Source organism: Cetorhinus maximus, chromosome 15, assembly GCF_964194155.1.
Source record: "Cetorhinus maximus chromosome 15, sCetMax3.hap1.1, whole genome shotgun sequence".
NCBI lineage: Eukaryota > Metazoa > Chordata > Chondrichthyes > Lamniformes > Cetorhinidae > Cetorhinus > Cetorhinus maximus.
Genome location: NC_135893.1, coordinates 106627409 through 106650764, shown reverse-complemented (window position 1 = coordinate 106650764; position 23356 = coordinate 106627409). Strand labels below are relative to the sequence as shown.

Sequence of the window (23356 nt, the reverse complement as noted above, 5' to 3'; positions counted from 1 at the left end):
TGCCTTTTTCCTGTCATGTCTTACTTTCCCATCAGTCTTCTGCTTGCTGACTTGCATGGCTCCTACACTCCCAACACTTCGAATTTCAAAATTCTAACTCTTGTGGTTGTTTCCCTTAATGGCCTTGCCCCTCCATATCCCTAACCTGCTCCAATGCTACAATCCCCTTAATTCACTGTTCCTTAGCCTCCAGCCCCCCTCACCCTATCAATGGCGACTGTGTTCCATGCCTAGTCATCTAGGTTCTGCATTCTGGGAATAGTTCCCTAAATCCTTGCATCTCTCCACATCGCTCTCTTTCTTAAAGGTGTTTCATAAAACCTGCCTTTCTGGTTGTTGCTCCTTCTTTGGCCCAGTGTCTGTTTTTTGTCTGTCACCTTTAAAGATGTGTTATAAATGCAAGTTTTTGTTGTGCCTCCCTTGAAAGCAATAAGCCCAATTTGTGTCACATTATCACCTTGCCACATTTTTTTGATCATCTGCTGTGACCACTATTATGGTAATACTGGCTTTATGGTAGGCGTGTCAGGGTTGACCATTCCATGATTGACTAAGTGATTATTCTTGTTAGTTTTTGCAATCAGTGGTTAATCCCAAGATGCAAAATTCTTTTCCAGCCAAGGACCATTAAGACACCCTTAATCTTCCGTTATCAGTAATTGTTTAGATTAATGTTGATTATGTTTGGTCATGGAGGTTGTAAAACAATTTGATTAAAGCTGCCCTGTCCTTTGATTTTCTGCATTAAAATTAAAATTGCTGCTGTGCAAAACTGAGTTCTAATGTTCATTGAAAAAAGAAATGTGATATGTTTTGGAAAATAATTTGACAATTTCCACACTACAGCGTGGATTTATTTTAACTAATGTTTTCTTGAACCTTGAGATTTATAAGATCATTTGAGAAGCATGTATTTTTCAAGAAAATTTGATGGAGATTGAACTTAGTTCTGATCAGAGATGGGACGCAGGTCTTGATCTTTGCTCACTCAGCCTTTGTTTAACATAGCTCTAGTATTTCAATGGGTTTCAGTGCTGACCATTGGATTTATTTTCACCAATACGATAATTCCAATAGTCACGAGCAACCCAGGTGAAATACCAGAGCCATGTTAAACAAAAGTGGGGTTTACTTGCTTAAAGGCAGAGCAAACATCAGCATTTCTGCTTTCAAGCTCTGATTAGAATTAGTTACTCCAGCAGAATATTCTGTTTTCAAGAATGGTAGTGAGTGGCAGAGCACACCATTTTTAGAAAAAAATATATAAATGAACTGAAGTCAAACAGGAAATCCCATGTCTGATAGTTTGTTTTAGCCTGTGTTCCTGGGAGAAAAGATTACTTTCAAATCTACAGAAGTAAAGCTACTGACTATAATTTCAGTAATGGGCGATGAGAATTTCAACTTCAGCATTATTTTACCACACTTTCGAACCATGTGTATACTAATTTTAATCCATTCTTTGCTAATCCTCTTTTTTTAATAATAGGTTGAGGTGACGTAATTTAAGACTAGCGTAGAACTCAAAAATCAATTGCAAATTGCCCACTCTAGAACTAAGGTAGCCTTTGAAGACGGACTTAAGCTCAATGTCTTATGCCCACAGACTCTTGTTATTGGTTTGGTTTTTATATTTGAGGCAAGAGGTACCAAGTTTATACAAATGTCATGTCGAAAGCAGTTTTGTTTCGGACAGGTTGCAGTACTGAGGATTAACTGTTACTAATGTTTGATGCAGGATAATGCTTTTTAAAAACATAAAAAATGCAGCAGGGAGCTTTTCAGCTTATCATTGATTAAGTCCAGCATCCTTTTCATGAGGGCCTTGTCCTTGAAGATATGAATTTCTAAGATTAACTTCATAAACTTATTGAAGTTTTTTAATAAATTCTGAATTTGCTTAGGGATCCCTGAGTAGTAGCTTGATTCATCTAGTGTTATTAACTCTGACTGCCTATTGCATACATGTCCAGTAGTGTAAGCTTAATATTAATTTCTATGGGCTTCAGGTTATTCAGTACAGATTTTTCCCTTTTTCATACGTGAAATCTTTTTCTTGTCAATTTTTTTCATTCTTTCATGGGTTGTGAACATTGCTGGCAAGAGCCGTCTTTAGTTATCTATCCCTAATTGCCCTTGAGAAGGTGGTGGTGGGGAGCCACTCCTTGAACTGTTGCAGTCCATCTGATGTGGGTACTCCCACAGTGCGGTTAGGAAAGAAGTTCCAGGATTTTGATCGACAGTAAAGGAACAGTGATATAGTTCCAAGTCAGGGTGGCGTGTGGCTTGGAGGGGACTTGCAGATGGTGGTGTTCTCATGCGTCTGCTGCCTTCCTCTTTCCAGGTGTTCAAGGTTGTGGGTTTGGAAGGTGCTGTCGAAGGAGTTGCTGCAGTGCATCTTGTAGATGGTGCACACTGCTGCAACTGTGCATCAGTGATGGAGGGGGTGAATGTATAAGTAGATAGAAGGCTGCTGATCAAGCGGATTGCTTTTTTCTGGAATGGTTTCGAGCTTCGAGAGTTTTTGGAGCTGCACTCATCTAGGCAAGTGAAGAGTGTTCTATCACATTCCTGACTTGTAGATGGTGGACAGGCTTTAGGAAGTCAGGAGGTGAGTTACTCACGTCAGAATTCCCAGCCTCTGACCTGCTGTTGTAGCCACAGGATGTATATAGCTGGTACAGTTCAGTTTCTGGTCAATGGTTAATTAAGGAAAGCCAGCACGCATTATTAACAGAAAATTGTGTTTATCTAACAGGCTGGAGTTTTTTGAGGAGGTAACGGAGGGTCAATGCTGTTGATATGGTGCACATGGATTTCCTAAAGGCACTTGGTACAGTGCCACAGAACAGACTTGTGAACAAAGTTATAGCTCCTGGAATAAAAGGGAAAGTAGCAACATGGTTATGAAATTGTCTGAATGGCAGGAAACAGAGTAATGGTTAATGGATGTTTTTCAGACCGGAGGAAGATTTATAGTGGAGTTCCCCAGGAGTCAGTGTTGCTCTTCCTAATATATATTAATGACCTAGTGTACAGGGCACAGTTTCAAATTTGCAGATGATACAAAACTTGGAAGCATTGTGAGCTGCAAAGAGGATGGTGTGCAACTTCAAAAGAACATAGATAAGTTGGTGGAATGGTGGACAAGGGGCAAGTGAAGTGTAATGTGGAGAAATATGACTTCATTTTGGTAGGAAGAATATGGCGAGACTATATTAAAAAAAGGGTTCAATTCTAATGGGGGTGCAGGAGCAGAGGGATCTGGATGTATATATATTAAATCATTGAAGGTTGCAGAACAGTTTGAGAGGGCGGTTAATGAAGCATACAGTATCCTAGGCATTATTAATAGAGACGTAGAGGACAAGAAGGTTATGTTGAACTTGTATAAGACACTAGTATGGCCCCAGGTGGTGTATTGCATCCAGTTCTGGGTGCCACACTTTAGGAAGGATGTAAAGGCATTGGAGAGAGTGCAGAAAAGATTTACAAGAATGGTTCCAGGGATGAGGAGCTTCAGTTACATAGATTGGAGAAGTTGAGACTGTGTTCCTTAGATTGGCAAAAGGAGCAAAAGCAAAAAATATTTTCACACAGCAAGTGGTTATGGCCTGGAATGTACTGCTTGAGAGTGTGGTGAAGGCAGGTTCAATAGAGACATTCAAAAGGAAATTAGACTGTTATCTAAAAAGGAAGAATGTGCGTTTTGGGGAGGCGGGGGGGAGAATGGAACTAGGCAAATTGCTCATTCGGAGAGCTGGCGCAGACATGATGGGCCAAAAGGCCTACTTCTACACTGTAACGATTCTGTCAGTGATAAGCCCCAGGATGTTAGTGGGGGATTCAGAAGTGATAATGCCTTTGAACGTCAAAAGGAGTTGGTTAGATTTTCTTACATTGATGGTCGTTACCTGACACTTGGGTAGCATGGATGTTACTTACCACTTATAAGCCTAAGCCTGAATTGTCTTGCTGCCTATAGACATGGACTGCTTCAGTATCTGAGGAGCCGTGAATGGTACTGACCGTAGCGCAGTCATCAGTGAACATCCCCACTTCTGACCTTATGGAGGGAAGGATGTTGGTGAAGCAGCTGAAGATGATTGGGCCTAGGAGACTACCCTGAGGAACTCCTGCAGTGATGTCATGGAACTGAGATGATTGACCTCCAAAAACCACAACCATCTTCCTTTGTGCTAGGTATGACTCCAACAAGTGGAGTGTTTTCCGCCCGATTCCCACTGACTTCAGTTTTGCTAGGGCTCCTTGACATCTCTTCCCCTCTGGAGTTCAGCTCTTTTATCCATGTTTGGACCAAGGTTGCCATGAGGTCAGGAGCCGATTGGTCCTGGTGAAACCCAAGCTGAACATCAGTGAGCATGTTATTGCTGTCTAAGTGCTGCTTGATAAGCACTGTTGATGACACTTTCCATCACTTTGCTGATGATCGAAAGGAGGCTGATGGGCCAATAATTGGCTGATTTGGATTTGTCCTGCTTTTTGTGGATAGGACAAATCTGGGCAATTTTCCACATTGCCCGGTAGATGTCAGTGTTGTAGCTCTGCTGGAACAGCTTGGCTAGGGGTGCGGATAGTTCTGGGTATCTATCTTTTTTAAAAACAAAACCCAACTCTAATTTAGAGATTAACAGGGTGAGATTGCTGGGGGTAGAAATCTCCAGTTGTGTACCCATTTTGCTGATTTTCAACTTGCAGAATGCAATGTATAATTATTTGGGTCCCATTCAATTAATCACAAGATTATCAATTTGGGTGATTGTTTCATGGTGAAGAATAGATTCTTCATTATTCTGCTTCAGAATGCCAAGGTTACAAGTGGGCTGTTACTTAGAATAGGTTTTCCTGGTGATCTGGTAGATCTCCATCTTCTCTAACAAAGATACCACTCACGAAGGATATGCATTTACAAATTGATTTTGCCTAGTGTTGGGAAATTTCCATTTTAAGGAAGCAAAAGCAAAGCACTACTCAACCTCCAAAGAATTCTAGGTTGTCCAGGAATGATTTGTTTTTAACATTCTCAGAATGCTCTGAATGGATGTTATCTAGAATGCATGTTCATAGAATGCATCTATCTCCATGGCAACTGTTAGACTTTTACTGTTTTTTGAAAACAAAAAGCTGAACATTAAGAATGCAAACATTTTATTAACGTGACATTAAGCCCAAACGAGACTTTGTCCTTATGCATTTCTTTAAGTCGCAAAAATGAGTTCTGAAAGTGCTGTGATTACAATGGCCTGATTACCTCTGGAGATTACTGGATGCCTGTTAGTGAACATAAAGGCAGTAACCAGTCACATGTTTCAGAGAGCGTGAACGATAAAGTTGTTAACCACCCCCAAGATTAAATGACTAAAAACAACATGAATATTTGGAGAACAGTATGTTTTTGAAAATGGTTTTGAACAAATATTACTGAGAACTGGTAGCCTCTTTAATTATTTTTGCAACCAGCATTTAAGCCCACTTGTTTTACAGGTTTTAGTGTTTTAAACAAAAATCACTGGAGAGAAAATTGGAAGTCAAAAACCCTCTTTAAAAAAAAAAGCTTTTATTTTGAACATTGCTATAACTTAAAAAGAACAGAAAAGGATTTAAAATAGGTCAAGTCAAGCCAAATGACATCTACAGTTATTTGCGAAGTTTATGAACACCATTTTTAAAGGCAGAAAATGCTGGAAAGCTCAGCCGGTCTGGCAGCATCTGTGGAGAGAAAAACAAGAGTTAACGTTTCGTGTCCGCATGACTTTTTAGCAATTTTAAAGGATTCACCATCAGATTGTCACTTAAGTCCGAGATGTATTTTTTGTAATGTTTAAAAATAAATTTGACAAACCATGTTTATTGTGGCTTACCCACTAACTTTGCACTATGGTGGTACATTTAATATTGACGATTGTGTAGGAGAGCAGTTGCAATTTTGCTTTAGTAAACAATGCCTTGGTGTGTGACCTGAGTTGGCCTTCAATTGATGACTTCAGTATTAAGGGGGCCATCAGTTTGGCAACCATCAGTGCACTGCTGTCCCTTCTACAATCATAAGCAGGAATATTTATTGGCATTTGCAGGAGTATAAAGGATAAAAGTCCTCCTGATGGTCCAATTAAAGAAAATCAAAATTGTACCGCCTCAGTTTCTGTCCCTGTTGAAAATGGATGCACACTACATTGGCGACCTCAGAATGATGCCTATAGAACATCTCCAAATATGATTTTTGGTAAGAAAACCATGGGAAATTTCAGGATTTTTTTTCTCAAATTCAGAAGGAAGTCAATTTTTTAGTAGTGCATTAGTAAAGAAAATACAGAATGCATTGGAGGTAATTGCATTAAAAACTGATTTAAATGGTCGCATTTATCTTGGATGCCTTGAAGGTCATGACTTTGGTCAATTAGCATGACTCCTGGTAATGTACTTCCAATGAGCAAAGTATTCAACTGGAGGACAGGGTTGGGCATTTAGAGAGAGGAGGTAGTGTAGTGGTTATGTTACTAGAAGAGCAGTCTAGAAAATGAGAGTTCAAATTCCACCATGGCGGTTTGAGAATGAGATTTTGGTTTTAAAAAGAAATCTGTTGTCAGTAAATGTTACCATGAAGCTGTCTGAGTATCAAATGGTAAAAATGTAAGCTGGTTTATTAATTTCCTTTGGGGAAGGAAATCTTCCATTGCAACGAAAACATAGTAGTGAACTATAGATTTCTGTCATGTTTCTCGTCACCTGATATTTCAATTTTATAACGTTCCACAATTGTACATGAAAGCTCCATGTGTAACTTGCTCACAAGGTGAATTGTGACCAATTTTTTCAATGCCGCATTTCTTTGCCATAAACAATCGGAGGTTAGCTTGTTTGCACATTACCTGGTGCTATTAAATTTTGATTTCTGACCCATAAACGACAGTGAAATAACTTTCTAAATATCTTTTGACATTTAGAAATGTCAGATGTTGTCATGACATTTGTTTACATGGAATTATGCAGGATATATGGCACACAAACAGGCCATGCCAGTGTTGATGCTCCACTGGAGCCTCCTCCGGTTTTTTTCCTCATCCAAATCGATCATCATAACCCTCTACTCCCTTTCCCTCATCTGCTTGTCTAGCTTCCCCTTAAATGTTTATTCACTTGAACCACTCCCTTCGGTAGCGAGTTCCACGTTCTCACCACTCTTTGGGAAGTAAAGTTTCTTATTGGACTTCTTGGTGACTATCCTATATTGATGGTTTCTAGTTATGCTCTTCCCCACTAGAGGAAACATTGTCATTTTATCCACTCTTATCAAAACCTTTTCTAATGCTTTACCTTTTATAATTTTAAAGACTTCCATTAGGTCACCCCTCAACCTTTTTTGGAAAGAGAAAATATCCAGCCTGTAAATTCTTAACAGAAATGTAAGGGTATACATATCAGGAATCACCCTTGTAAATCTTCTCTGCAGCCCCCCCAGTGCCACTATATCCTTTTTTATGACTTGGTGACCAGAACTGCACGCTCTATTGTTAAGTAACCAAGGTTCTCTACTTTTCAGTTCTATTCTTCTAGAAACAAAGCGTAGTGCTTAGTTTGCTTTTATTGTAGGCTTGCTAACCTATGACGTAACTCTTCGTGGTTGGTGCATTGGTATTCTGATATCCTTTGTTCCTCTAACCCAGACTTGTACTTTCCAAGTAATAAACGACCTCCCTATTCTTCTACCAAAATATACTACCTCACATTTATCTACCTCACATTTATCTATGTTGCTTCATTTGCCAATCATTCACCCATTCTCAAAGTGTATTACTGTCCTCCTATAATTTGTTGCTGTCCCTCTTAGTATTGACTATCCTCTCTGATTTGGTGTCATCCGCAAATTTAGAAATTGTTTTTGATTCCAAAATCAAATTCTTAATGAAAGCTTTGAACAACAGTGGTCCCAGCATTGTGGAAGGATACTTCCCATCTCTGCCACTCTGAATAACTATCCTTTACTCCCACTCTCTGCTTTCTGTCTTGAAACCAGCTGTCACTTGTCCCCTGGCACTCTGACCTGATTCATTAGTCTATTATGGGGCGCCTGATTGAAGGCCTTTTCAAAATCCAGATAAATTGCAATTACTGCATTACCATTGTCTACCCTCACTCTTACTCAATTACCTTCTCAAAAAATTCAATAAGTTTGGTCCAGCAAGATTTTCTCTCTTGAAATCCATGCTGACTATTCATTATTTTGTTTTGTTTTTACATGTTCTTCTATTCTCTCCTTCACTAAGGATTCTGTTATTTTTCCTACCACTGATGTTAAGCTGACTAGTCCATAATTCCTTGAACATGCTGAAATATAGCTATCTGGCACTCTGGGGCTATACCTTTTAGTAACGAATTATAAAAATGTGTAGTAATATCTTCCTGGAAGGTCTTGTGCCGCAGTTAGCACCCCTACTCTGGGCCAGAGGTTCCGGCCTCAAGTTCCACTTCAGGACTTGATGGCCTGGGAAGATGTGTTCATAATGTGGCCAAACAGGTTGATTGTCGGCCTGTAAATCCTTCCAATACACCTGATGGCAGGTGGTAAGAACAGGAGAGTTAACCAAACTGCAGAAGGTGACAGCAATCCACTGCAGTACTTTGTCAAGTGTAATCATGGACCAATCCAATGAAAGTTCAAGGCCACCAATGCCCTCTTAGGACTTGGTACTTAAAGGAGGAGGAGTAATACCCTTGCTATCTCTTCCCTATATTCTTTTAAATACAGCCCATCCAGGCCAGTGGCTTTAACCTGAGTTTGTTTATTCACTGCAACCCCTTTTTTATATTAAATATGTTCATTTTATTACTCATTCCTCATTCAATGCCATGTCTCTCTGGTAAATACCCAAATGTAATAATTGTTTAACATTTCTGCCATCTGTCTAACATTACATATGTTATTAACCTGTCTTCCCCTTAATTGTCCTATTCCCATCAGAGCCTACCTGTTTTTATTATTGTGCCTGTAAATATTTTACTATTTTGTTTTAATGTCCCTTGTTAATTTAATGTCACAGTTCCTCTTTGCCTTCCTAATAGTTTTTTTGACTTCTCTCCTAATCTTTTGTATCCTCTCTTATCCTGCATTCCTCTGCTGTCTGCATACTTAATGTCTCTTCCCCAACCCTCAGTTATCCCCTTATGCCTCCATGGAGTTCCACTAATGTTTAGCTCTTTTTAAAGGAATACATCCTGCAAGCTGAACACTGTTTTAAAAGTTTCCCATTATTTGCCAATATTGTTGCCCATTTTATTTCTTCCCAAGTTATATTTTCAGCCCCATAAAATCCATTTTTCTCCAATTTGTTAATCTGGTTTTCATGAGACACATGCCCTTCTGTCAGCATCTTAAAGTGTATTATAATATGCCACTATTTATCTGTATGTGTCCTTACCTTTAATTTTCTTATCTCCTCTGGTTCATTCCCCATCACTAGATCCAGTAGTGTACAGATTCTGGCAGTACCATGAGCTCACAGTGCTGCAAAGACAGAATTGCACATTGCTAAAAATACTTGGAAGGGCTTGTTAGATGCCTTCAGACCATGCCATATGCTTTTTGGATTGTTTCTTGAACAAGTTGCCAACTAGAGGTGATTAATTTTGTTCCATTCATATGCAATGACTTATGTAAAATCTGTGTCACAATGAGAAGATACTGTAATTCCACATTTCTTTATGAAACCAGACAGCTGACCTTCCATGTGAGTGCTCTTAAGTTTCTGTGACTTTCTTTTTAGGTATCTCTTTTTTACTTCCCCACACACAAGATAGTTTTCAGCAGGATGGTTCATGGAAGTGATCTTGTGGATGGGGCTTCATCACAATGGCTTTGAACTTAGTGGAATGAAATGGATGATGTGCTTCGGGAAGTTGCTTCGTGGGGTTGATGTTGAATATGCAGTTTTGTGGTTCTAGGTGGTCATGCTGCTCGCAAACTGGGTGATTGACATAACGCTCAGGTGGGGATGGGGGTAACATTGCAATAGGCAAGGTGCATGAGGCTGTAAGGAAATGGTCCCGAGGGGCCCCAGTGGTACTCTGGTGGATGGGTGGCGGTGTGTAGGTGATGTAGCTGGATAAATTAACTCTGAACAAGGAAGCAAAAAAAGTACATGTACATTGATGGGTTTGTGCAGTTATAGGTTTGCTGCTTATGGAGTTGGATTCTGCTGAGGATGGCTAAAATGGGTGTGGTTTGAGGTGAGCAGGTTGGATAATGCAGCATTTGTGGGAGGGGGTGCCATGAATGGCAGGCTCATCACATGACGGTGACTTCACTGTGGGGTACAAGAATTGGGGATTGACATTCAGACTGATTTCTATTATTAGCAATCCACTGTTGCTAAATTATTAGACTGCTTATCTGATATCTAGTACTAGATGAACAGATTTCCTCCAATTAAGTATTGGGGGAATTGATGCCATTGTTTTTGGTCCAAGCTCCAAACTCTGTTCCCTAACTACAGATTCCACCCTTCTCCCTGGCGACAGTCCGCAATTATGCTAGTCTGTTCGCAACATTGGTGTCAAGTTTGACCCTAAGATGAGCTTCTGACCTCGTTTGTGCTTCCTTTAAGACCGCCCACTTCCATATCCGTAACATTGCCCGCCTTTACCAATCTCAGCTCATCTGTTGAAACGCTTGTCTGCACCTTCGTCACCTCTGGACTCGAATATTCCAAAGCACTCCTGGCTGGTCTCCCGCGTTCCACTCTCTGGAAACTTGAGGTCATCCAAAACTCTACTGCCTGTGTTCTAACTCACAGCAAGTGCTGTTCCCCTATCACCCTGGTTCTTGCTGACCTACACTGGCTCCTGGGCAATGATCTTGATTTTTAAAATTCTCATTGTTTTCGAATCCCTCCATGTCCTTCTCCCTCCCTACCTCTGTAATCTCCTCAAAGCCCACAAGCCTCCGAGATATGCGCACTCCTCTAATTCTGACCAATTCCCAGTCATAATTTCTCCACCATTGGTGGCCGTGCCTCCAGTTTCCCAGGCCACAAACTCTGGAATTCCCTCCCTACACCCCTCTAACTTGCATTGCTCCTTTAAGACACGTCTTAAAACCTACCACTTTAGCCAAGCTTTTGGTCATCTGACCTAATATTGCCTTTTGCAGCTCGGTGTTAAACTTTGTTTTATAATGTTCCTATGCAGCGCCTTGGGACGTTTCATTACCTTAAAGGTGCTATATAAATATAAATTATTGTTGATTCTTTATTGAATGTCAACTTTTGTTTGACAGTCATTTTGGCATCTGTTTTCAGAAATACTGATGGCACAAAAATAACAAAGAATAGGGATAGGCTGGTGTAAAAGAGAAGCAAGAAAGAACTCAAATTTCGAAGTTCAAGGCAAAGGACCAGACTTTAGGTTATGCAACAGTAAAATGAGTGAGTAGTAAGCAAATTAAGCAAAGAAACTGAAAAGAAACCGATTACTTAAACAAAATTTATGTGAAAGAAAAACAACACGGCAACTGGAGACTCTGAAATCTTTCCAGGAAGCTCCGAAGTTTTTTACTTGGTGCACAGCCACCAAGAGCCTAAGTGTAATTACAGTGTGACAAATTTAAACAGTTAAGAGACATTGATTGTGGGCACAGGAAGTTCTGACTAAAGGAAACAACAGGAAATATGAGCAGATGTAATACATTATATATTAAATGCACAAGGTGGACCACAACATTTTACAAGTAGGTGCTCCTGAAATGAATATTTTATTTTTAAACTTCCTAATACCACATGTGGAAACCACTTTTTGCCACCTATATAGATTGTCATGTTGCTGCAAGCATTTGGTGGCTGTCCTGTTTCACAATTTCCTAATCAATTGTTCTCAGAAAAGACTGATGAGTAGTGTTAAGATGTCTTTTTGAAGTAAAATCTCAAAGCATTTAGATTCTGGGGACTACATGATAAGTTGTGAATTCAAAGTTGGGTAACAGGTGCTTAATAAGTCAATTGGAAGTTTTTTCCCCCCTTGGAGAGCTGTGCACAGACACTAAGGGAGGCAGCCTAGGCTTTGGAAGCAGGACTTTACAGCTAATAGACTAGTAAATAATCTCAGCAAGGGTTTGGGGTGGGAAAGAAAGCAGCAAACCCGGTAACTCATTTAGAAAAGGGTGGGGCTGCTTAATTCTCCAAGTAGAAGTTTGCACCACCACAATCAACAATTTTCTTGTATCTTTGTGGGCCTCTTGTTTTATGCCACTGATGCCTCTTTTTTGGTCACGTAGGCCTTGAAGAAGGGTCTCATTGGGAGGAGAGTTGGGGGGGGAAAGAGACACTAAATGATCAGCACTTCAGTAACCAAGGGCAAGGCCTAGAATGAGTATGTTGAGGCAGTGTTTTAGGTCACTGCCACACCACCTGCAAGAAGTTTTTCTCCACCTCGACCTACTGTTCATTTTGCTGTCATGACGCGGCAGATGATGTGTGCCAGGCGGACCAAATCCACAAGAGAAACCTGGCCCCGTTATCACCACGGTTTTGCAATTTGTATTTATGAGAAGTTTTGTGCACTGAATTCAGAAGTAATGAGTCCACTAACACCTTTAGAGATTTTAAAAACTAAATTAAAACATTTATTAACAAAAGAAAATATTTCAAGCACATAAGATTACAGTTACTTAATACTATAACAAATCCCAAAATCCCAAATTACCTGACTCCCAACTACACACCCTCTTTAAGGTAACAGTCCAAAATAGATTTTAAACATAAATAGGCAATCCAGAAAGTTCACCACAGTACCCATTCGATACTGGAATTCCAAAGGCTTTCCTCCAGCTTTGATTACTGGGTACAGACTTCTGCAAAAGTGGCTGGAGGCTTCCCCAAGGCTGTTTTACATGGCCCTATTAGATCTTACATGACCCCACCCCTACATAGTCTTCCATCCCTCTTTATATATGTTTTCTTTCTCTCTAATCTGTAAATTCCATTGTTCGACGTGTCTTTGGAAATGCACTTTTCCCTTAATATAAAAATCTTTCATGTCAATATGGTCAGTACCTTTGGGAGAAATAAACATACTGCTTGGCCTTGCTGATCTTGTTAATGGTAAACATCCTATCATCCCTTTGAAACCTAAACAGTCCCTTCACTTATATAGCGTTTGGAAAAATGAGAGGTGATCTCATTGAAGCATACAAAATTCTTACAGGGTTCGATATGGCAGATGCAGGAAAGATGTTTACCCTGGCTAGGTGGTCTAAAACCAGGGGACACAAGTCTCAGAATAGAGATAGGCCATTTAAGACTGAGATGAGGAGGAATGTCTTCACTGAGGATGGTGAATCTTTGGAATTCTCTGCCCAAGAGGGCTGTGAAGGGTCAGTCATTGATTATATTCAAGACACACATCGATAGATTTCTAGATATTAAAGATATGCAAGATTATGGAGATAATGTGGAAAATGGCGTTGAGGTTGAAGATCAGCCATGATCTAGTTGAATGGCGGAGCATGCTCGAGTGGGCCAAATGGCCATTCCTATTTCTTATGCTCCTACAAACAGCAAGCCTTGGTGCATATGGTAAATGGCGAGACTTCCTGTTTGAAATATAGTTCTGGGAAGTATAAATGTACTTGCATTTCTGGGAGTGGTAATTTGCTAACCTGATCAATGTCTTGATGAAATTGATGCAATGATGATTATGGGAAACTTCACGCTCAAGTCCTACACTCCTCAGAATCACAGGCAGTAACTATTGTTGGAATATTTAAAGTACACATACTACTGTACAAGTAGGTATATAAATAAATTTTGGCTATCCTTATTTCCAATGCCATGAAAAAAAACAAAATGGCAGCTGAGGGATTTTCAGCATTTTTGGAGAGAGTTAATTGTTTTTGATTTTGCTCCTTGCTGTTGGGTACCTCCTTGGTTGGTAGTTTTTGATCCCACTTGTGATCTCATTGACAAGTTCTCGATCTGCTCATTTGTGATTAGTTGTTCTTTCATGGGTTGCTGTCATTGTCATTAGTCCCTCGAAACGAGGATGATGTTTGCCAGGCTTCATGATTTGTGCCCTCAGTTGGCTTAGCAGGCCTATCCTAGAGCCACAGGTCTTTGGACAGTTAAGACAAGAATTATTCTGAGGAAGGGGGTTCTCAAGCCAGGGTTCTGCTCTCTCTCCCTGCCGCTTTTGTCACTTTTCAGCAGAATTTATCCGGTTTCGAACTGTGTTACAGCCTGTTGGATATGGTTCTGCCACATAATACAGTTAGTGGCAAGTTCCTCCCATGCACCAATGTCAACTTGCCCCCTTTTGACTGAGGCTTTCAGAGTATCCTTAAAACATTTCTTGTGTCCTCCTTGAGATCGGGTGCCATTCTTAAGTTGTGGGCTCAATTCAAGTTTGGGGAGAGAAAGCTGCTATGCTATAAATTGAGAAGGTCCAGTGTTGACTCTACCATTGCTTAAATGGGTGCTTCTAAAGCCTAGGAGAAGTTCAGTGAAAGAGCCCATGTGCATGTCTATCTGTCTCTAATGTTATACTTATGTCTGCTTTTCAAAATGGTTAACAACATCTTAACTAACCTTTTTAAAGGAATTTTGTCCTTTTTCTATGGCTATGTTATGGCACAACTGATGGTAAATGCAGAGTTGTTTGAATCACAAAGAGAAACTTGAAACAAGTGCCACAGCTTGTTTTGCAGTTTGTATAAATTTTGAAATGTGTGCCTTTAATTCAGTAGTAATAAGACCACCAAGTCTTATAGGTTTCTTACAAAACTAGATTAAACATTTATTAATAAGAGAAATAACTTTTTAAACGCATACATAGATCTACAAATTACTACTATGATAACTTCTCTAATCAATGTAACTCCCAGTTTCATTAAGGCAACAGTAAAACGCACAGATTTTAAAAGACCCTGGCAAAGAAACAAGATACCCTGAATAAGTTGAATTCAAACTGTCCCTGTAGGAAGCAGTTTGGTACATACAGGCTGCAGGCTTTTCACACTTGTTGGACCTTAAACTGCCTCCCTTGCAAACAGTCATTTCTCCTTTTACACATATTTTCCCCTTTGAATGCAAATTCCCATTGTTTCACTGTCTTTGGACTTTAGCTTCCTGATAAAAAGCTCTCATAGCACTAGGTTTTACCAGTAATCTTTGGGGAAAATAAACACACTTTCTAAAACAAAAACAGAATTACCTGGAAAAACTCAGCAGGTCTGGCAGCATCGGCGGAGAAGAAAAGAGTTGACATTTCGAGTCCTCATGACCCTTCAACAGAACTGAGTAATATTAGGAGAGGGGTGAAATATAAGCTGGTTTAAGGTGGGGGGAGAGAAGTGGGGGAGGAGGGTGTGGTTGTAGGGACAAGCAAGCAGTGATAGGAGCAGATAATCAAAAGATGTCACAGACAAAAGAACAAAGAGGTATTGAAGATGGTGATATTATCTAAACGAATGTGCTAATTAAGAATGGATGGCAGGACACTCGAGGTACAGCTCTAGTGGAGGTGGGGTGGAAAGACTAAAAATAATGGAAATAGGTGGGAAAAGAAAAATCTATATAAATTATTGGAAAAAACAAAAGGAAGGGGGAAGAAATGGAAAGGGGGTGGGGATGGAGGAGGGAGTTCAAGATCTAAAGTTGTTGAATTCAATATTCAGTCCGGAAGGCTGTAAAGTACCTAGTCAGAAGATGAGGTGCTGTTCCTCCAGTTTGCGTTGGGCTTCACTGGAACAATGCAGCAAGCCAAGGACAGACATGTGGGCAAGAGAGCAGGGTGGAGTGTTAAAATGGCAAGCGACAGGGAGGTTTGGGTCTTTCTTGCGGACAGACCGCAGGTGTTCTGCAAAGCGGTCGCCCAGTTTACGTTTGGTCTCTCCAATGTAGAGGAGACCGCATTGGGAGCAACGAATGCAGTAGACTAAGTTAGGGGAAATGCAAGTGAAATGCTGCTTCACTTGAAAGGAGTGTTTGGGCCCTTGGACGGTGAGGAGAGAGGAAGTGAAGGGGCAAGTGTTGCATCTATTGCGTGGGCATGGGGAAGTGCCATAGTTGGGGGTTGAGGAGTAGGGGGTGATGGAGGAATGGACCAGGGTGTCCCGGAGGGAACGATCCCTACGGAATGCCGCCGGTGGGGTGAAGGGAAGATGTGTTTGGTGGTGGCATCATGCTGGAGTTGGCGGAAATGGCGGAGGATGATCCTTTGAATGCAGAGGCTGGTGGGGTGATACGGGAGGACAAGGGGGACCCTATCATGTTTCTGGGAGGGAGGAGAAGGCGTGAGGGCGGATGTGTGGGAGATGAGCCGGACACGGTTGGGGGACATGTCAATGACCGTGGATGGAAAACCTCGGTTAAGGAAGGAGGACATGTCAGAGGAACTGTTTTTGAAGGTAGCATCATCAGAACAGATGCGACGGAGGCGAAGGAGCTGAGAGAATGGGATGGAGTCCTTGCAGGAAGCGGGGTATGAGGAGCTGTAGTCGAGGTAGCTGTGGGAGTCGGTAGGCTTGTAATGGATATTGGTGGACAGTCTATCATCAGAAATTGAGACAGAGAGGTCAAGGAAGGGAAGGGAAGTGTCAGAGATGGACCATGTGAAAATGATGGAGGGGTGGAGATTGGAAGCAAAATTAATAAATTTTTCTAGGTCCCGACGAGAGCATGATACAGCACCGAAGTAATCATCGATGTACCGGAGAAAGAGTTGTGGGAGGGGGCCGGAGTAGGACTGGAACAAGGAATGTTCCACATACCCTATAAAGAGACAGGCATAGCTGGGGCCCATGCGGGTACCCATAGCCACACCTTTTATTTGGAGGAAGTGAGAGGAGTTAAAGGAGAAATTGTTCTGTGTGAGAACAAGTTCAGCCAAATGGATGAGAGTAGTGGTGGATGGGGATTGTTCGGGCCTCTGTTTGAGGAAGAAGCTAAGGGCCCTCAGACCATCCTGGTGGGGGATGGAGGTGTAGAGGGATTGGACATCCATGGTGAAGAGGAAGCGGTTGGGGCCAGGGATCTGGAAATTGTTGATGTGACGTAAGGTGTCAGAGGACACTTTCTAAACTTCACCTAGCTAGGTGACACGCTTCACTCACTTTTGAAAACAATCTAGTTTGGTTTACTTAAAAATGCAGATGTTCCTTTGATGCCTATGTTTCTAAACTTCCCCATGTTTACCTAATTAACATTTTCACCCTAACTTCTCTTACATCAGAGAACCCAGACTAGCTGCCTCATTCAATTAAGTCTCTCACGTACACAGATACATCCCACTATTACTATTTTACAATAAATCCCAATAACATTATGGAAATTATTATACCTTCCTGACATCCCCCCTCTTTATTGAAAAATGAACTGTCATAATTTAAAAAGACAGCTTCATTTTTATTAACCCGCCTTATACTATTTCCTATACTTATCTATATAATTATATTATTACATTACCAGATGCATGCATTAACTTAATATATATAGAAGTCCTTCGCATCAATAGAAATCATTCCAGTTCAGAGTCCAGGATTTTAAATGTTCAATTTTCCCTTTAAGCTTCAAACTCTTGATATAGCATTTGCCATCAGAGTTTCTCATTCAGCAACATGTATAATCTGGAGATTAAATGGTTGTAGTAATAAACTCCATCTAAATAGCCTTGTACTCCTGTCTCAAAATTTGTCCAGAAACTTTAAAGGATTGTGATCTGTATAAACAATTGTTTCTGGCTAATTGTTTGCCACATAAATTTCAAAATGTTGCCACACTAACACCAAACCCAAAGTTTCCTTTTCAATCATTGAATATCTTCTCTGTTGTACATTCAACTTCCGTGAAATATACCCTATTGGCTTTTCAATTCCAGTGTCGTCATCTTGCAACAATACGGCCCCAATGCCTTTATCTCGGGCATCAATGGCCGACTTAAATTGCTTGGCATAATTGGATAGTGCCATAACTGGTGGCGTAGTTAATACAGTTTTCAAATGATCAAATCCCTTTTGACATTCCTATGTCCATTGAAATTTCTTGTTCTTTTTTAATAGTTCAGGAGCAACCACACTGCTATAATTTAGTACAAATTTCCAGTAAAACCCATTCATGCCCAGAAATCTCAAAACTTCTTGTTTTGTCATGGGCACTGGGAAATCCACGATAGCCTTGACTTTCACATCTCTCTGAGCCACTGTACCATGTCCAATGGTATGGCCTAGACACGTAACTTACGCTTTTGCAAATTCACTTTTAGCCAAGCTCATCACCAAATTAGCTTCTTGTAATCAAGTCAATCTTTGTGATACATTTCGATTTTCCAACTTTTTCGGTGCTATCTTCCAACCGTGGTATAGGATATGAATTGCATTTGCCATTGCATTCTGTTGATAGCCCACATGCAGTCTTTGTATCCCATCTGGTTTCAGCGCCAGTACAGTAGGCGAATTCCAGTTACTGAAACTAGACTATATGATATAATTTTGAAGCATGAAGTCAATTTCTTTCTGTACTTGTGATAATTTTGCCGGATTTAATCTATAAGGATGTTGCCTTACCAAAGATGCAATTTCTACAGACACATTATGTATAGCTAAATCTAACCTCCCCAACTAATTTCCACAAATAGCTTTGTGCGATTGCAATAGCTTTTCCAAATCACTTTGACACTTGTCTGGAAGATAACTCAATATTACATTTAAGTTTTCAAGTACCCCCTCATTATCCAATTTGATTAGAGGAAAATCAATTTCAGAATCCTGCATTTCTACTTTTTTCTCATTATCTACTACCACTAACACCTCCTTTTGGTCCTCTCCCCTGTCAAAGTTATTTTTAAGCATATTTACATGACACACCCTCTGCTTTCTTCTATCTGGAATATTTATTAAATAATTTACTTCACTCAGTATCTTTTAATCCTGTAAGGCCCCCATTATACCTTGCCTTTAATGAATCACCCAGCACTGGTAACAGAACTAGCACTTTCCAGCAACGAAGTTCCAAGTTGTAGCTTTCCTGTCTGTTTTCACTTTCTGTGCTTTCTTGCTGTGATATCTTTAAATGTTTCTTAGCCAACTCACATGCTCTGTCTAATCTCTCTCTGAAGTTTGATACATAATCCAGGAGAGTAGTTTCTGAATTTTGACCCACCAATTTCTCATAAATCAATTTCAGTGGTCCTCTTACCTCATGACCATAGACTAGTTTGAAAGGACTAAAACCAGTCAGTGCATTAGGAGCATCCCTGATAGCAAATAACAAGAATGGAATTCCTCTAACCCAATCCTATGGATCATCCTGACTATACGCTCTCATCATAGTTTTTAGAGTTTGATGCCATCTTTCCAAAGCCTCTTGTGACTCAGGATGATAAGTTGTTGACTTAAATTGTTTTATCCCCAAACCGTTCATTGCTTCCTTAAACAGCTGGGACATACAATCAGATCAGGGTTCATATTTAATTTCCTTAAGTGAACCATATCTTATAAAAAAAATTAGTTGACTCTTCCACGATCATCTTTGTTGTAATGTTTCTCAAAGCTATTGCTTCAGGAAACCTAGTAGATGCATCCATTATTGTCATTAAGTACTGATTTCCACTTTTAGTCTTAGGGAGGGGTCCTAAACAATTAATCATGACCCTAGTGAAAGGTTCTTCAAATGCTGGAATTGGAACTAAAGGTGCCGGCTTAATCACTGCTTGTGTTTTCCCTATTACCTCAAGTGCGACATCCCTGTGCAATCCAGGACAAAAAAAAGTTTTTGTTTCTTTACCTGCGTCTTTCTAATTCCCTTTTTCGTTTTCTTTCTCTGTTCTGCCTTTCTGTCTGTTCCTTTTGATATGCTATTTTGTTTTCTGCTGCCTCTAGTTTCATTTCTTGCATTTGCAACCGGACTTGAGCCCATTCCAATGAACCACCCCTTGGAGAACGCAGTCTCAGGTATTCCTTCCAGTTTCAAATGCTGTGGGGTACCTTCAATTATGTCTGATTTCCTCACCCCTGCAGGTAATCCTAATTCTAATTTATCTGCCAATTCCGTTAAATTATCTTTCTTTACTTCTTGTAAACCAGCCAAAGTTATAACTTCAACTCCCAGACAAGACTTAGCAATTGCCAAAGCCATGTTGCAGTCTCACCACTTCAACAAAATAACCTCTCACCAACTCCTAAATTCAAGATGCTTTTCGTACTCATAACCATAAGAATCACCAACCCCAAACCAGTCAGGGAGTTTCAAATATATCCTGCAAAGAGCCCCCAGTTTTGTTATGGCATTGCCGATGGTAAATGCTGAGTTGTTCAAACCCCAAAGGGATCTTGAAGCAACTGTCACAAGCAGCCTTGCAGTTTGTATGTTTGCATGCCTTGACTTCAGTAGTAATAAGATCACCAAGTCTTATAGGTTTTACAAAACTAGATTAAATATTTATTAATAAGAGAAATAACTTTTAAATACATAGATCTACAAATTACTATTATGGTAACTTCCAAATCCCTTAATCAATCTAGCTCCCAGTTACACATTTGTTAAGGCAACAGTAAGACACACCGATTTTAAAAGACCCTGGCAAGGAAACATGATACCCTGAACCAGTCGAATTCAAAGTGAGTTCTCTTAACTTCAGTCCCTGGAGGCAACAGTTTGGTACATACAGGCTGCAGGCTTTTCACACTTGGACCTTAAACTGCCTCCCTTATAAACAGTCTTCTCTCCTTTATACGTATTTTCCCCATTGAATGCAAATTCCCATTGTTTCACTATGTCTTTGGACTTTAGCTTTCTGATAATCTTTTATAGCACTAAGTTTTACCAGTAATCTTTGGGAAAAATGAACACACTTTATAAACTACGCCTGGCTATGTGACACATTTCACTCCGTATTTTGAAAATAGCCTAGTGTGGTTTATTTAATGCAGATGTTCCCTTGACACCTACGTTTCTAAACTTCCCCGTGTTTGCCTAATTAACATTTCAAACCTAACTTCTCCTCTTACATCAAAGCACCCATACCAGCTGCCTCTAATTCAATTAAACCTCTCTCTCTCTCTCTCTCTCTCTCTCTCTCTCACACACACACGCTTAATTTTACAATAAATTTCAATAACTATGGAAATTATTATATCTTCCTGACAAGCTACCAAAGAGTGTTTTTATTTTTCCAAGACTGCACCACTAATAAAGAATTGCAGTTACAAGTGAGGTTGTAAGCACTTTTTTGGTTCTGATTGATAAGCAGAGTTGACCAAACCTTAGCAGACAATTTGGGTTTTTAGAATGGAGCAAAGTGCGTGTCACAGTGACCCTAGAGTGAACAGAACAACTGTCCCCTCTCCTTGGGCATCTCATCTAAATATAGAGTCAAGCACATAGGGAACTGTAGTCATGTAGGCTAGACAATAGGATGGCACGCTCCCTTCCATGAAGGGCGTTAGTGAAATAGTTGGGGATTTTCAGCCTTCATGGGTATTTTCTGTTGTTAGCCCAGAAATTGGCAGGTTTATTGAATTCAGGTTCCGAGTTTGCCATGATGGGATTTGAACTCTCTGCCTCTTGGTTGTATGTTCAGCATCTCAACCACTACACTACCATTTGTATTTTTTACTTTATTGTATGATGTTTCACTTTTTAGGATTGACAGTGCAACAGCCGATCAAGACAATTTAAAGTATCCTTTGGCCAGGGACAGGGGCAATTCTGCCTCTTACGGATTGCACTCTACCAGTTCCGCCAGTGTGTCACGGTATAGACACGATGATATTCGAATCCTCACTGGATTTCAAAATGAAGAAGGGGGTAAGACTAGCTTAAAGCCTTAATTATTTTCAACTCCACATTCCTACATTGAACCATTATTGAATTTGATTTTCAGTTTCTGTCTAATGTAGATTAGGATTGAGTGTATTATCCCCAACGCACCACGATCCTTCTAGTGAGTGAACATGTACTTAGTTCCACAATGAGTAATTCATTCAGGTTCTGAATTTGGAAACACTGCATTCTATTTTTTAGTGGCAGCTGTGGCTCAGTTGGTTGCACTGAGTCATGGGTTCAAGTCCCACTCCAGGACTTGAGCACAACAATCAAAGCTGAACTGCAGTGTAGTACTAAGGGAGTGCTGTACTGTCTTTCCGATGAGACGTTGTTAAGGCTGTGTATGTCCTTTTGGCTGCATGTAAAGAGCCCATGGCATACCTCAAAGAAGAAAAGTTATTCCTGGTCAAAAACAGAAACAAACATACCTGGAAAAACTCAGCAGGTCTGGCAGCATCGGCGGAGAAGAGCACAGTTGACGTTTCGAGTCAACTGTGCTCTTCTCCGCCGATGCTGCCAGACCTGCTGAGTTTTTCCAGGTATTTCTGTTTCTGTTTTTGTTTTGGATTTCCAGCATCCGCAGTTTTTTGTTTTTATCTAAGTTATTCCTGGTGCCCTGACCAATGTATACCACTAAATCAACACCGTTAAAGCAGATTAACTGGTCATTATCACCTTGCTGTTTGTGGGAGCTTGCTGTTCAAATTACAACATTATAACAGTGACTAAGTTATTCATTGGTGTAAAGTGCTTGGGGCATCTTGTGATTTTGAAAGGCGCCATATAAATGCAAGTCTTTAAAACCTGCTTGGCTGTTGCTTTATGGTTATTGAGTATTTTGCATGTTACGGTTAAATGCTCATGCTAGAACAGGTATTGCTCAAAAATTAGCTGCTTAAAGTTCACATTCTTCTTATGAGAATGGAATTTATTGAACTTTTTAATAATTTGACACTTGCACAATGCTACTATAACCTTTGTTACATTTTCTGGAAAGCTTCTAGCCCCAAATGTTTGTTTATTAAAAAGTAAATTGCCCCACTGGCAATTATTGCTCATCCTTACTTGTCCTGAAGAAAGCAGTGGGCCAACTGAGTGACTTGCTAGGTCACTTCAGAGGGAAGCTAAGCATCAGCTATGTTGGTGTGGGACTCGAGTCACAAAGGCCAGACCAATTAAGGATGGCCGGTTTCCTTCCCTAAAACACACTGAACAACTTCCCAATAACTGCGTTCCAGTTCTGGTTCCTTGAGCACTTTAATCACTCTACCATTAGTGGCTGTGCCTGTGGCTGCCAAGGCCCAAAGCTCTGGAATTCCCTCCTTAAGCGTCTCTGCCTCTCTTTTTCTCCTTTAAAATGATCCTAAATCCTGTCCTCTTGGCCCAAGCATCTGGTCGTCAGTCCTAATATCTCCTTATGTGGCTTAGTGTCAAATTTTGTTTCACAATGTTCCTGTGAAAAACGTTCACACATTTTACTATGTTAAAAGTGCTATATAAATACAAGTTATTGTTGGTCATATGTCAGT

At 40.3% G+C, this 23356-nt stretch overlaps 1 protein-coding gene across 3 annotated transcripts in view; it reads left to right on the top strand.

The window, feature by feature from the left end:
- smg1 (SMG1 nonsense mediated mRNA decay associated PI3K related kinase) overlaps positions 1 to 23356 on the top strand; it is a 166013-nt gene that overhangs the window by 4124 nt on the left and 138533 nt on the right. The window contains exons 1-2 of one of the 3 annotated variants that reach the window (XM_078559159.1): positions 11363 to 11441; positions 21646 to 21809. The exons of 1 other annotated variant lie outside the window; for it this stretch is intronic. Coding sequence is in view for 1 of the 2 variants with exons in the window: in XM_078559158.1 (XP_078415284.1) it covers positions 21646 to 21809 (164 nt within the window). In the remaining variant the exon portion in view is untranslated. Of the gene's footprint in view, positions 1 to 11362; positions 11442 to 21645; positions 21810 to 23356 lie in introns of those variants that run through there. One more of the 3 variants, XM_078559158.1, reaches the window with a different exon arrangement.